General features: G+C 39.6%; 1 protein-coding gene across 1 annotated transcript in view; it reads right to left on the bottom strand.

Annotated features, from left to right (window-relative positions):
* MTX2 (metaxin 2) overlaps positions 1-15356 on the bottom strand; it is a 48063-nt gene that overhangs the window by 22537 nt on the left and 10170 nt on the right. Inside the window, exons 2-3 of the mRNA XM_058189955.1 lie at positions 11162-11209; positions 10127-10173 (exon numbers count right to left, since the gene is read on the bottom strand). Of these exons, the coding sequence (XP_058045938.1) occupies positions 10127-10173; positions 11162-11209 (95 nt within the window). The remainder of the gene's footprint in view (positions 1-10126; positions 10174-11161; positions 11210-15356) is intronic.

The following is a 15356-nucleotide window of genomic DNA, read 5'->3' on the forward strand; positions in this document are numbered from 1 at the left end:
CAGCAACAGAAAGATGACCATGTGGCGTCATAAATATGAGTTATCAATGGACGTCTTGAGGCCAGGATGGTGAAGATAACTTTCCTGGGAAGGTTGTCCTTCTTCGGCATCTCCTGCTCAAGTGCCAGGTGGCTAACTGCAACCATTGAGGTTCCTGATGAAGAATGGCCCCCTGGCGTAGGGAGAAATGATCTGGTGGAATCCGCCAAGGAGGAGTAATGGATAGACTCACGAGATCTGTGAACCAACTCCGTCGTGGCCAGTAAGGGGCTATGAGAAGGACCTCCGCCTCCTGTTCCAGGATTTTCTGGATGACCCTCGGTAGAAGGGGGGTCAGAGGAAAGGCGTAAAGGAGGCCCCAGGGCCACTGGCATTAAAGGGTATCGGTTCCTTCGGCTCCTGGAGTGTGGAACCTGGTAAAAAATCGCAGAAGTTGTTTGTTGATTGGGCTGGCAAAGAGGTGTACTATTAGCAGGCCGAATTTAGTCGTGATGGCAAGAAACAGATCCAGATGTAGCTGCCACTCTGACTGATCGATGGTGGTCCTACTCAACCAGTCTGCCTGTGTGTTGGAGAGTCTGGATATGTAGCGAGAGAAGTTGTTTCTCCACCCACAGGGCCATCGCTGCTGCCTCGCTCATCAGAAGGCGGGACTGAGTACCCCCCTGACGGTTCACATGAGCTTTGTGGTAGTGTTGTCCGTCAGCAATAACACGCAATGGCCTACTATCTGTGTCTGGAAGTGTCTGAGAGCCAGGTGGGTGGCTCTCAGTTCTAACCAGTTGATGTCATTTTTTAGGTTGCTTGGTGACCAACGACCCTGGGTCACCTGATCTAGGAGGTGAACACCCCAGCCATAAAGGCTGGCGTCCGTGGTGATGATGAGACGGTGATGTTCCTGAAACGAGCAGCCCTTTGACAGGGCTGGGGACAAACACCAATGCATGGATTTCTTGACCCTTGGGGGAATGAGGATCCTGGTCTCAGTATAATTGGTGCCTGCCCTTTGGCTTGGCAGAAGCATCCAGTGCAGAGGTTGCGAGTGTAGGCATGCCCACGGTACAATTGCCAGACAGGAGACCATTTTTCCAAGTAATGGGGAAAGCAACGATAGGGGGGCCCTCTTGAGTGCCCTTACCTTTCTCATTGTGGCTCTGATGTTGTTGAAGCGGTCTCGAGAAAGAAAAATTTGGCAGGACTTTGTGTTGATCCTTGCACCCAGATGGACAATGTCTGTTGATGGCGCAAGGTGGCTCTTTTCCCTGTTTACAGAAAAACTGTGAGCTTGTAGAGTTTGAATTGTTACCTGGAGGTCCTGCAGCACCTGTTGGAAGGAAGCAGACTGGATCAATATGCCATCCAGGTAACATTGCATTCTTATAGTGGTTGCCTGCAAGCAGGCCAACACTGCATCCAGGATCTTGGTGAAGGTGCGAGGTGCAGACAAGAAGCCAAAGGGCAGGGCCCGGTATTGAAAGTGGGCTCCTGGATAACAACCTGAAGAAGCGTCTGTAGGCTGACCTGATGGGAACGTGCAGGTAGGCTTCTCTGAGATGGATGGATGTTAGAAAATCTCCCCGTCTGATGCCTCCCAAGATCGAATGCAGGGAGTGCATCTTGAATTGGCGATACTTGATGTGCAAGTTTAGTTGTTTTAGGTCCAGAATGGCTCTGCTTCCTCCGGATTTTTTCTCCACCAAGAAGAGAATCGAATAGAAGCTGGACCCCTGGTGAGGAGGAGGTACCGGGTCTATGGCCCTGATGGACTGCAGGTGCTGAATCTCAGCTTCCATTAGAGCTCTTTTGGTGGGGTCTCTGGAAACAGAGCATTGAACAGACCTCCTCGGAGGTTCGGAGTTGAATTCTAGGGAGAGACCTAGTGTGATGTTCTGGAGCACTGAGGCATCAGTGGTCGTGCTTTGCCAAGTGCTGGCAAACATGGCAAGGTGACCACCGATGGGATCCTGATCGGAATAGTCATTTGTTTCTGCGATAAGGCCGAAAGCCGGATCCACGGAAGGGGCGTCTGGCTTGAGGTTGTCTGGTTCTGTCTCGAAAAGGCTGTCTGTCTGGTACTCTATCTGAAGACAACTGGAAGGATCTTTGATAGGCCGGGGCTTGGAACCTGGGATCCTAGGTACGAAAGGGCTGCCTGTGATAAGGGAAGGAGGAACGTCTGTCTGATCTTCCAGAAACGTAAGGAAGAACTTTCCTTTTATCCTTCCCCTCAACTAAAATAGGATCCAGGACCACCCCAAAGAGGGAACCATCCTTGAAGTGGGCAGCCGCAACCTCCATTTGGTTTTCACGTCAGCTTGCCAGTGTCAAAGCCATAATAACCTCCTGGAGGTGATGCTGGAAGCAAGGGCTCAGGATGCAAATTTAGCTGAATTAAGAGTAGCATCAGCAGTGAACTCAGCAGCTGCAATCAATTTGTTGATGTCCTGGTGCAATCGGGAGTCATTCTGAGAGGCCCTTGCCTGCATTTGCCTGAGCCAGATCAAGGAAGTTCTTGCAAAGAATGATTCTGCCGTGGCTGATCTAATGGCCCATGCAGCAACTTGATGAGTCTTGCAGGTGGAAAGTTCCACCCTCCTATCTTCGGTTCAGAGGCCTTCCGCTGCATCTGAAGGCAATATGTTAGAAGAGGTCAAGGTGGCCATGGGAGCATCTACAGTTGGGACCTTGAAAAGGTCCTCGAGTTCCTGATCCATTCGTGTACATCTTTTTGCCTGAACCACTTGGAGCAGGGATGGCACCAGGCTGACCCCATTGATGCTGAATGACATCAATAAAGAGGTTTGGCGATGGAATTGCCTGTTGCTCTGAAACTGGTTCAGTGAAAAGGAATTTAGTGGGGTCTGACGGATCTGAGGCTCCCTCCAATTGCCGTGAGGCAACCACCATATTGGTCATGGTTTTGGACTTATGTAATAATGTATAAAAAAGCTCATGACAAAACAGCCCAGTAGAAGCAGGTTTGTCTGGGGCAAACTCATCATCCTCAGACAGGTTGAAGTCTGCCATGACCTCATCACCCATAAAGGAACCCTCACTATGGTGAGAGGGGGTAGGAGAACAGGTTCGCTGCACACATTCCCTGGTTGGATGGCTCTCAGAATGGATCCTATGGCCCGTGCTGCCAGATGTGGATGGGGCCGGGATGGCTCTCTGAGCAAAGGCTGTCTCAATGCCTTGAGAAACAGTTTGCATGATGAGATTGCAGATTTCCTGGAAGATGCCAGGATTGCTATCCTCCCTTTGGTGGATTCCTGCTGCGGTAGGAGTGAAGGTGGCAGATGGTGCCTGATGCGGTGGCCATGGAATAGGTCTAGGAGTTTCTCGAAAAACTGCACTGACTGCTTCCTGGTTTTCTCCTGAACCACTGGGAAAGGTGAGAGACCATCCAGGCTGATTCTGCTGGGGCTGGTGAAAGGTTTCAGCCTGCAATGATGAGCTAGAACCTCTGTTGCCCTCAGAAGGGGCAGTATCTTCCCTGCAGGCCTCTGCTAATTTTTGTTTAGCTTTATCAAATTGCCTGTCCAGGGCACGTTGCCTTCTCAAGAAATCCTTTTCTGCAGCAGCAGAAGTGTGGTGGGAAGTCAAAGATTTAGATCTGGTGAAGGGTCCCCTTGAACTGGATCTGCTCCTTGGAGGGGCTGGGGCCACATTGGAATGGTGTCCTAGGGAGGATGAGGCTGAAACCTGGGAAGAAGACCTGCTGCAATCCGCCATCTTGGATTAGAGGCCTGGTATTTAGGAAAAGCCTCAGAAATAATTCCCTGCTCTCTATTGCCCCAGATCCAGGGATCCTAGAATAGGAATCAGAAGAGAAGGATCCATTAGCGCCAAGCCGGCACCACAGCTTGAAAGCGCTTTAAAAGCTGCATAGGGGGTGGGGGGCAATCCCAAAATGGCGCAAAGCTGACAACACAACTTCCAGGCACCTAACCACCGCAGCATAGGCAAGGAGAGTTTGCATCGGACAACGTGGATCTTTTCTCTATCCTTGCTAGTGCGAAGCCGGTCTCCTGCACTTCGCCAGTCGCCAATCACAATTTCGATGTTCCAGTGATGTCCAATCCGGCAATCTGGCGATCCCTCATGGCTCTATGGCCCACGGAGGAGAAATTGCCACTCTCGCTCTAGTGGCTCAGCTGAGCAGCACTGGGCTCCGCACGAAGCACAAGCCTCTTTTGCCGCAATCCGGGCTTCCAACAAAGGAGAATATGCTTTTGGAGGTTTTTTGAAAAATTTTGAGGATTTTTTCCGAAATTTAAGTCCTAATTGTGCTGATTAAAGAGTCCAAGCAATGGAGCTAATGGAGGATAAGTCTCTCTATGGCCGACTGAGTAAATAAACTGGAGCTACTCAGAAAGAGGAGGTGTGTTTAAACAAATTCAACTCAGTCTCCGGCCAGTCAGATGAAGTTAATACCCATTGCTTTGGACTCTCTAAGTAATGCACAGGAGAATAGTGCACTGTACAAATGAAATCTTTATAAAGTATAGAACCACTACCAAAAATTACAAAAAACAGAATTCATAATCATAAGACAACCTAAGTATTATTAAGTACTGTTTAATAATAGCTACTGTAGTAACTGTACAAGTAGGCATAACTTCTATATTTCTTATTACAGATTATTCTAAACTGATAACATCACCTTACATCAAAGAAAATTGTTCCATAAAGTTTAAAATCAGATATCCTTTGAAGTCATATTTATAGTCATAGCCACTATTTGCTGTCACACAAAGAATATTGAAAAAAGAAGATTTTAATATATTATGGTTAATTTATCATTTAAGTGACATGTGTAAAACAGAACTGAAATACACAAAATTCTCCTCTGAAAGGAACTTTGATTTGTGATTATGATGATTTAAGGTTTCTTGGTAGAAATGCAGGAATATCATTTCAAATATATTAATACTATCCATTCTTTATCAAGGATTTTTTTAAAACTATTCTATAACAAAATACACATGGTTTCATTTCTATTACAGGGGCTACTTCTTCTCACCTGCTCTGGTATATCCCCATTTACCCCTTTCCTTCTAATCACTGAGAAGTTGTCCCAAAAAGTTAGGAATTTCCAGGGATCATCTCTCAGACATGTGGGACTATCAAGATAGGAAACTGAATCAGGGGTGAACTCTAAAAATTTTCCCTACCAGTTCTGTGGGCATGGCTTAATTGGTGGGCGTGGCTTGGTGGTTAGATGACTGGGTGGGCGTGGCCAATAACAATAAATAATAAAAATAATAAACAAAGTATAAAAAACAATAAGAGGTACCAAAAACCAACTTTCATACTTTACACGCACACACAACACAACTGACTCACACACAATGTAAAAGCAGCTGCACTTCACACAGCCACAAAAAGCTCAAAAACCAACTTTCATACTTTACACACACACAGCACAACACAACACAACTGACACACACACACACAAAATACCACATACAGCTTTCTGAGATTTTGTGTGTTTGTGTAGTTGGAGTGAAACACTACAGAAACACACCAAATCTCAGAAAGCTGCACAAATATTTTATTTTATTATTTTATTTTATTTTATTTATATTTTTTAGATCAGGGGTCTCCAACCTTAGTTACTTTAAGGTTTGTGGACTTCAATTCCCAGAGTTCCTCAGCCAGCAAAGCCAGCCAGCATTAGTTGCTCAGTGATGCAATAGATTAGCTAAGCAACTGATTCTGTCTGGTGCTGAAACTGAAACTGGGGCTTTCGGGCTGGGAAAAAAGCCATGCGTTCGATCAGTAATCAGGTAAGTGCCTTAGAATCTCTTAAAAGGAGGTTTTCTACATGTTTTCTACAGAAAACATGTTTTTTAAGGTTCTGCTGATGAGGAACTCAGGTGAGATCACCAGAGGAGCCTTAAAAAAAATTTTTTTAAAGTTTAAAGGCTCTGCCTATCTCAGCTAAGGGGTGGGATCCTCAAAGGCTTTTTTTTACTTTTAAAGGCATGTTTCGGCTGAAGAAAAACCTGCTTTTAAAATTTAAAAAAAAACCTCTGCTGATGGTGCGGCTCAGCAGAGGCAGCGGGGCGGGGCCAGGGATTTTTGCTACCGGTCCTCCGAACCAGCAGCCGCCATCGCTACCCGATTGCGCGAGCCAGTCCGAACCAGGAACATTTCACCCCTGAACTGAATTGTTATTGTTCATTACATAATACTTTCTTCAGATGCAGAAAGAACATCATTTCTAATGATGGGGCAACATCATGGATTGCCAAGCATTTTCATTTGGCTTCTTAAACATATTTCATCCTTTATTAATATAGCAAATGCAAACATTCAAAAACCAGAATAAAATGTTAACTTGGAAGTATTTTTTTTCCTATCCTGGAATATTATTCCACGAAAGCTTCAATTTTATTTTTAATAAGCCTACTTATATTTATTCAATGGCAAATCCCACTGGAATTAAGTAAACTTATTTGAAACTTATTAAATTAGGTTAGGTAAATTAGTAAATTAGGTAAACTTATTCCCAGTATGTGGTATACAACTGTGTCCGAAACTCCTTTATAATGGTTCTGTACAACTTTGAAGACTTCAAGTTGGTTTTCTTGGACATTCCAATAAATCAGTTTTGAATTCCAAGTTGCTCCTGTCAAATTTGTACACATCCTGAAAAATACTTATGCATATTGTTTTTTGGTATGATTTAATCCTATAATATCTTCCGTTCTTAATAAATAGGAAGATACTTAACATGCTAAAGATTATTCAAAGCAATCCTAAACTCTCACTGATCCTGCTGGATACTGGATACCAGACTTGAAATCCTGGGCTTAGAAAATTTAGAATTCCGCCGCCTTCGACATGACCTGAGCTTAACTCATAGAATCATCTGTTACAACATCCTTCCAGTTGAAGACTACTTCACCTTCAATCACAACAATACACAAGCACACAATAGATTTAAGCTTAATGTGAACCGCTCCAATCTTGATTGCAGAAAATATGACTTCAGTAACAGAGTTGTTAATACCTGGAATGCACTACCTGACTCTGTGGTCTTTTCCCAAAATCCCCAAAGCTTTAACCAAAGACTATCTACTATTGACCTCATCCCATTCCTAAGAGGTCTGTAAGGGGCGTGCATAAGAGCACCAGCGTGCCTACCGTTCCTGTCCTAATGTTCCCCTTGATCGTATCCAACTCATATAATTATTTCATGCTTATATATATGCTTATATGTCGTATAGTTATTTCATGCTTATGCGTATATATACCGTTGTGACAAAATAAATAAACAAAATAAATAAAATAAAATTAATTAAATAAATAAATAAATACTGTTCATATCTCTTTTTTCTTTGTGCCAGCAAAAGAAAGTTCTGTCACTAATGTACAGATAGTTGGTTTCAGTAGCCCTTAGGCACATGGTTGAAGTTCTCTCAGAAATATCCAAGAAGCTAGAGGAGTCAAGTTCTATAAGTTTCTAATTCTCCGTTTTTCTAAATATGACCTCCCTTTAGCAGCCCTAACTGCTATAGTCCTCACTTGCTGACCATTTATTCAATGACTATACAATGGTGCTGAATGAAGAAACTTACCAGTCCTCAATGTTACGGCCACTGTAGTTATGAGACTGCAACTGAGATAGCTAGCAACCAGCAAGCATTTTTAATGATTTATTTTATCTCTTTATTATTTTTACAAATAAGGCAGCATACCTAATACACCTTCCTCACAAGGTTCTTCCCCACAACAACCTTGTGAGATGAATTGGACTAAGAGAGAATGGCTGGACCAAAGGCACCCAATTAGCTTTCGTACCTAAGGCAGGACTAGAACTCACAATCTCCTGATATTTAGACTGGTGCTTTAACCACTAGACCAAACTGGTTGCCGTGTCCCACAGAGATCACCATCATATTCCCACAGTGTGACCTTCAAGCCAGCTTCTAACAAGCAAAGTCAATGGGGAAGCAAGCAGGAAGTCATAAGTTGCAGTCATGCAACATTGTGCTCAACAACCTACTGTGACTAACTTAACAAACGCAGCCAGAACTGACTAATTGACTTCGTAAGTCAGGCAATCACATGATTTTTTTTTACTTTCAACTGTGTCACTTAAGAATGGAGTTGCTGGTCCTAAATATTGTCTGTGAAGACTACCTGTACTTCAAGCACACATATTTTATTTATTCACAAGAAAATGACATCCACCATTCTTTATTCCATAGTTCTTAGGAAAGGCAATTTGTTTTTGATGCATGACTTCACATATTCTTGTAAATAATGCAATATTGGCATTATTATTGGTACCCCTTAAAAGGTAGAAAACAGTATTGGATTTTAATGACCTATCAAGCAAACTACCTACTTTAATTAGCATGATTTTGAATTTCTTAATTAATGCAATGCCCATTATCTTAATATAAATGAAAGCATTGCACATTGAGAAAAAATATCCTAACTTCCCATATATGAAGATTGACCAAAAAATAGACGTTGCAGTGGTAAATCACCTACTCAATGCAATGACAAAGGTAAACATGATAAAGGGATTTAAGAAAGAAATGCAAAACTGAATTGCAAAAATGCTCTTCCTCAAACATTGTTTTATTTGCATACAATGTATATATACATTTTTGGTCACAACATCACAGATAGGGTATAAGAAAAGGGCAGAGAAAGAACAATGAGAATGATAAAAGAGAAACAGTACCCTGAAAGAATTATATGTGTACCTTTTTGTGTGCTATATTTTAAATGTAAATAGAAAAGGAAAAAGTTGATAGAAACTTTGAAAATTATGCATAATATATATATAAAACATTTCTTGGAAGTTTTTCTTTCTTCTTAAAATACTAAACCACAGGTATAATACAGGGGAACAAAAAGAAGCCCAAATTCATAAATACAAGGAGGCATTTCAAGTCCCTTGGTTTTATTTAAATGATTTCAACTTTAAGATCAGTTTTAAAATAAACGATGGCAGCCAAATTTGCTACCATTTGAGTACTGTGATTAGAAGCTAACCCTTCTTTTGAGGTAGCTTCTAATCACCCCCCTCTACTGATAATATTCAAATGGTAGCAAATGAAAATGAAAGAGGAACTCTTTCTACTGTTACTCATCCAATAAAGCTGTACGGTGAAAGATTCAGGTTAAAAGTTCTACATATATACTTCTACATATTGCATGTAATCAATTCTCTAAAAGATGTTACAAAACAATATACTAATGCCCACCAACTCCAACAGCTTTAAAATTCATAGAAAATAAAGCTAACGACAGCTATTAGACTATATAGATGATTCTATATGAGTGTCAAGATAGACAGATCTTCTAAAACAATAACAAAGCCAGTAGGAAGGCTTCTGGTTTAGCATCTAATTACACTTGACATGGGCAGTTGTGGAAGCAAATTTGGATCAGACTCCAATTCCAGAGCACTCTGCTTTAGAGGTGAAATCACTCTAAAATTGTTCCCCAAAAAAAGTGTCTCATGCCTTGCATGAGAAATATTTATGAGGTATGCATGACGTTTTTCAAGGTACAGTATAAGTGTAGAGAAAGATATAAATCAACTGAATCAAATAATTAAAGCAACACATCCTTTAATGCACCTTTTAAACCAACAATATATCCTTTCTCAGGCTTAGATAGAAAGTTGTTGTTGTTTATGCTTTAATGAACAGGAGAGAGGAGCTGCCCTCACATGAAGCCCAAAGCACTTCTTCTGAATCTTTTTCAAAGGGTGCCAGGCCTACTCTTCTCACATTCTAAGGCATGGGAGATATAACCTGTAATAATTCATCAAGCATAATATTCCACTGGACTATCTTGCATCTCGCATCTATGCATTATTAAAATTTGAAAAAAAATTGACAAGACTAGGGGGTAGAAACGATCTTGAAAAAATGTTTTATATTTCTATTACCTTATTAGAAAATAATATACCAGAGCCAATTTGGAACAAAAATACTGGTGTCTATCAAACAGGAATGACAGGAACTCGGAGCAACAAAAAGGTGCAAAATTTAATTCATATCAACAAAGCATGGGTTAACAAAGCTGGGGGGCGGGGCAGTTCTTCCAGGAAATATTAGCAACCACAAAATAAGAAAATAATTATAGTTACCTGAACAGCAAGACAGGCGGCATTATCAGAAAGCAAAATCTGTTCCTCTATAAAATAAAATGCAGTACAATTATTTAAAATAATGGTTCTTCCCTCTACTGATAATTGCACATCATTATGAGTACAAAAATAGATGGTATACAAACACACAGAGACAAACTATTTTAACACAAATCACACGCCCCATTACATTAATGCCACTTTACAAAACCTGAGGCCAGAAGTCCCATAAACATTTCTCCTGATGTGTCCTATAATTTGTACTATTGCCCCAACAATTAAAGAATCCCTAACAAAAGATATGTCCTAAGGTTTTTGGTTTTCTTTATTATAGGCAAAAAAAATTAATAATCACTCATTTCCTAACAGAAATAAAACCTACAACTTCGTAATTCTTCTTGCTAAAAAGTAAAAGCATTCATAAACCTATAAAAAAAACCCAGCTTGCAGTTAATATTGCAGACTGTGTCTAGGTCTGTCACACAAAAGAAAGATGACAAGTACACAGCAATAAAAATTCCATGCTTAGAAGACTAGGGCTGCTACCTATTAGTCTTCATTACTTTGCAGTCTTCTGACAACTGTAGCAGGCTGCTGAGCCCCAAATGGGGGCCATAATGTGATCTGATGATATATGAAGAGCTGCTAAAGGGAGCCTGAACCATCCTAGCCTATACATTTTAACAGTTCCTTTTTATCGAGAGCCCACTTTACCACAAGACTTCAAAAATCTGCTGCCTCAGCTATCGGTGCAGTAAATCTGCCAACTGGGCCTGCAAACCACATCATTTTACACTGCCTACAGCAGCCAATATAATGAGTCAATAATAAACCAAGGACCTTATAGGCCATGAATAGCAGGTTTATATTGGCAAATACAAGTTTAGCACAGTCCTCTGACCAGATAAGCATCGTAAAGGATTCCCTTTTCAACAAGGCCTCTCCTGCCCTTCACCCCCACCAGGGTTCACTTAATTATAAGGATGCATATTTAATGAAGAAAATTTAGCTAATTGAGAAAAATAAAATACACACCTTTCAATGGCTGATAGAGCACAGCATTCTGAGGCCAAGGTTCAGCAGCTATAGGAAGGGTGGAAAAAAAACCATAATTTAGAAGGTGAGTATTTGTTATTGCTTTTACACCAGATTTTCTCTCAATTTAGATTAATAAGGCAGCTTCCTCTACTTAATAGCTTTACCCTAATTTACTATTTTTTAAAGAAAGATAAAAACAGAAAGTAACATTTAAGGTTAGAAAAAGAAGGGGGGAAAAAACAAAGCCAAAAATACAGAGAAAAAATAAAGAAAAAAATAAAAATGACTTCAGATTTTTCTTTTACAATCATAAGCATAAATTTAAATTGACCTCTTACTCTATTGCAACATAATTTTCATTGTTTCTACCATCTATTATTTTCTAATCATCAAACCAATAGATTACAATTTAATTTCTTTCAAAAATCAAGAAAGGGTTTCCAGTCACCATTAATATTAACCAGTGTGTTTTCTCTAATTAAAGCTGCCAATTTTGCCATCTCAGCAAGCTCCATCATATTCAACATCCACTCTTCCAAATCTTTCCATCGTTGTATATATAGAAGTCCCACTACTGTTATCATATATAAAAGCAAAGTTCTATGAGTTTTTTCCAACTTTCTGTCAATCAATCCCCAAAGAAAAAAGTCTGACTTCACTTGCCTATTAATCTTTAAAATCCTCGGAATTAATGTATGTATTTGAATCCTTTTTTTTTAGCTTTTACATGTCTACCAAGCATGATAAAAAATCCCCTCTTGTTCACATTTCCAGTATAAATTTGAAGCACGTTTACATTTTAGACAATTTTTTTCCAATGGAAAATACCAACAAAATCTGGAGTAGATGGCAACGGATGATTCCCTTCCCACAGTAAATAATAGGTTTGGAAGAGAGAGTTTACTCAGGAAACTAACACAAAGGGAAGGGTTAATTTCTCTCTTCAAATGGCTGCAATGCTTATAATTATTACAGGCACGTACAATTTCTTTTTGTAAAAAAACAGCAGCTTAAATGCAAACTTTGGCTCTAAATTGAAATCTGAATTGGTAAATAAAGATGTTGTGATGTTTTTTTAGGATAGGATGGACTGAACTATACAAATAACTGGAGGCGAGGAGCTTCAAAGATAAGGTGCTGCCAAAGAAAATGGATGGAGGTATGAGACAATAGATGCAATCTTTACGCTAACCAAGAGATTTGAATCAAAAAACCCGCACAGCTCTAGAATGAGCATAAAGATACAAGGAAGTTAAATCAGGGTTGATAAAGCATAAATATTTAGAAGAAATACTTTTTAAATTAACAAGCTGAAAAAGAGGCTAATCAAACAATGGGAAAAGGGAAAAAAAGAAAGAGAGGCTGCTATGCAGAGGCAAGGATGGAAACTGCAAGAATAATATATGTTATCAGTTTTTAGATTGCATAATCTTTCCCCGGGCTAACCTAGTGCCCTCAATGTTTGATTACAATTCACACTATTATAAGCTAAGAATGACGGAGATGTAGTTGAATACATATGGAGAGTCACTAAGACAAGCACTGGCACAACTAAGTTTCATTTAAAAAAAACACACAAGCTATTACATATTTCAGTAAATAAAAATATATAATGTGTATATTAATGTGAATACCGCTTTGAAAGTGGCTCAAAAATAAGCAATGAAAAATTGTGTAAGAATAACATTCCAATTTTCATACCTATGCTAAGGGTAACAAATTCCCTACAAATGTTAAAGCAACAGTATCCCTTTTCAAAAAGGGATGCTTTTCTTTGCCAAAAAAAAAAACCCCACTAAGGAGATAGATGGAAAGAAAAACCTAATATAGCAATTGAGAGCCAGTCAACAAGCCTGCTTGTTAAAAATCCCAGAAACTGCCATATATCTTAGCTGCCACAATCTTGCTCTAAAATTTCCCTAACTGTAAGGAGCATTTCACCATGATAAAGCTTTTCTATGCTGCACGCTTGTGACATCTGTAATCTGTAATTTGCCTCTTTGCAGAATAGTCTATGGTGTGTGAAAGAAAAGAGGTGGGTGGGAAAGCAATACTTAAGATTATCTAAAGAATCCTGGAGGTGAAAGGAAAGTTTTTGTAGGATCCGTTCTGCAATTTATACAGACGAGAAATTCAGCAAGCTAGGATGCTTATGTAAGCAAACAGGTAGCAAAGGTTTTATTTATTTATCAGTTTATATTCCACCACAAGAGAAAGCTATTGGGGTTTTATGGTCTATAACCAAAAGTTGCTAGGGAGGGAGAATGATGAAGATACTTTTGATGAAAAAAACAGAGTCCTCTTTATAAATCATTGCAAACAACATTGTTTTTACTATCTATTGACCTTCTTATGCTGGGCCTTTCCAGATCTGCAGAACTTTTGACAATTCCCATCATCTCCAGCAATCCAATCCCAAACATCTGGACAATATCAAGATAGAGAATGTTGCTATTTGCAAATTTAAAAAGGAAACGTGGGGACCAGGATTTTCCTGATGAGAATCCATCTCCGATTTATTATTCAAAGTATGAATATACAAGGTTGAACATGGTATCAGTAGTACTGACATGCCAACACTGCCGGGCATAGCATTCTTGCACTTTGGCATGACAATGTTAATTGACTTGCTCAGAGAAAGAATCTGCATAAAGATAAATCAAAATACCGTTCAGTTTATGCTAGTTACAGATAGGAGAGATATAAAATTATTGTAATTGATACAATGTAAATGATTTGCTAAGCCCATTTACCACAGCTGGTGCTTTTTGCAACAATTCCATCAGTAAAAATTAAGAATGCTGATTCTCTGCATGACCTTGGAACCACAATAACAAAAATGCTTGACAGCTTTGTAATTGTATGCCACTTTTCCAGTGAGCTAAAATTATTTTTGCACAGGAGCTAGACGGGGCTGTAAGATATATAAATGATACGTTGCTGTTCTGTCATTTCCAATTCTTTGTGACCTATTCAGTGTCATGTCATTTGGATGCTTCAGGATCAGCATATCATTGGAGCCCAGTTTGGATTTTTCACCTTGTGCTGATTGTGTTTATATTATAAATGTTTTTACTTAGCAACTTTTATTGCTTTTTCTACTATTTTTATATGTATGTTTATGTTTTTATGCTTGTTCATTGATCTGTGTTATTTAATTAAGATGGACAATCATATAAATGTGTATAGTAAATGCCTGTTAATGTTTTGAGTTCTCATAAGCTAAAACTTGGATCATCAGTGATAGCACCTAACCATCTGTCTCCTTGTTGATTGCCTTTGATCCTTTCACACATCACAGTCCCCTCCAGTGGCTCTTGCGTGTCCAAAATATTTAAGCTTCAGCTTTGTTATTGATGGTTCCTGTGAGCAGGCTTTATTCACTTCATTCAGGACTGAATTATTTTTCTTGCAATCCAAAGTATTCTCCTGAATCTTCTCCAAGACCACAATTAAATTCTGCTGGTCCAGCTTTCATTACTGTATGTTGTAAGAGGAAAACCACAGCCTTCAAAATATGTACTTCTGTTGCATGTGTGATCTCTCTGCACTAATGTTTTGTCTACAAAGTCTAAAGTACACAGAGAAGTTAACTCTATCCAAGTGTCATAATGGAATACTTTTTTTCATTATAACATTAATCTGTTCAAATCTGCCAAAAAAGTTGGGGATTGCTGACAGACCTTTCCACTGAATCAGAGGTCTCCAACCTTGGCAACTTTAAGACTTGTGGACTTCAACTCCCAGAGTTCCTCAGCCAGCAAATGATTTTAAAAGCAAAGCTGAATGAGGAACTCTGGGAGTTGAAGTCCACAAGTCTTAAAGTTGCCAAGGTTGGAGGCCCCTGCACTGAATAATATACAAGGTGATCAATATAAAAATAGGGAAGCATCAAAGCAAGGCAAATATGACACGTGTTTCTATGATATGCTGTTTAAGATAAAGTGAGCTAACATTAAGATGCACTAAAACCTCATCTTCATGCAAGTCTAGAAACCTGAAATGTTATCCCTAGTCCCTATGGTCCAGCATAGGATTGGTCCATGCTCCTGAAGGAATCCTGGGTTGGGAAAGATTGGTACAGACAATACAGCACTCACTAAATGGGCAATAATCTGAGGCAATATAATACAGTCTCCTATATTCCTAAAATAAAAGTTATGATTTTAGAAGTCTTTTATGAACAGTTTTG

Source organism: Ahaetulla prasina, chromosome 1 (genome assembly GCF_028640845.1).
Source record: "Ahaetulla prasina isolate Xishuangbanna chromosome 1, ASM2864084v1, whole genome shotgun sequence".
NCBI classification, from domain to species: domain Eukaryota; kingdom Metazoa; phylum Chordata; class Lepidosauria; order Squamata; family Colubridae; genus Ahaetulla; species Ahaetulla prasina.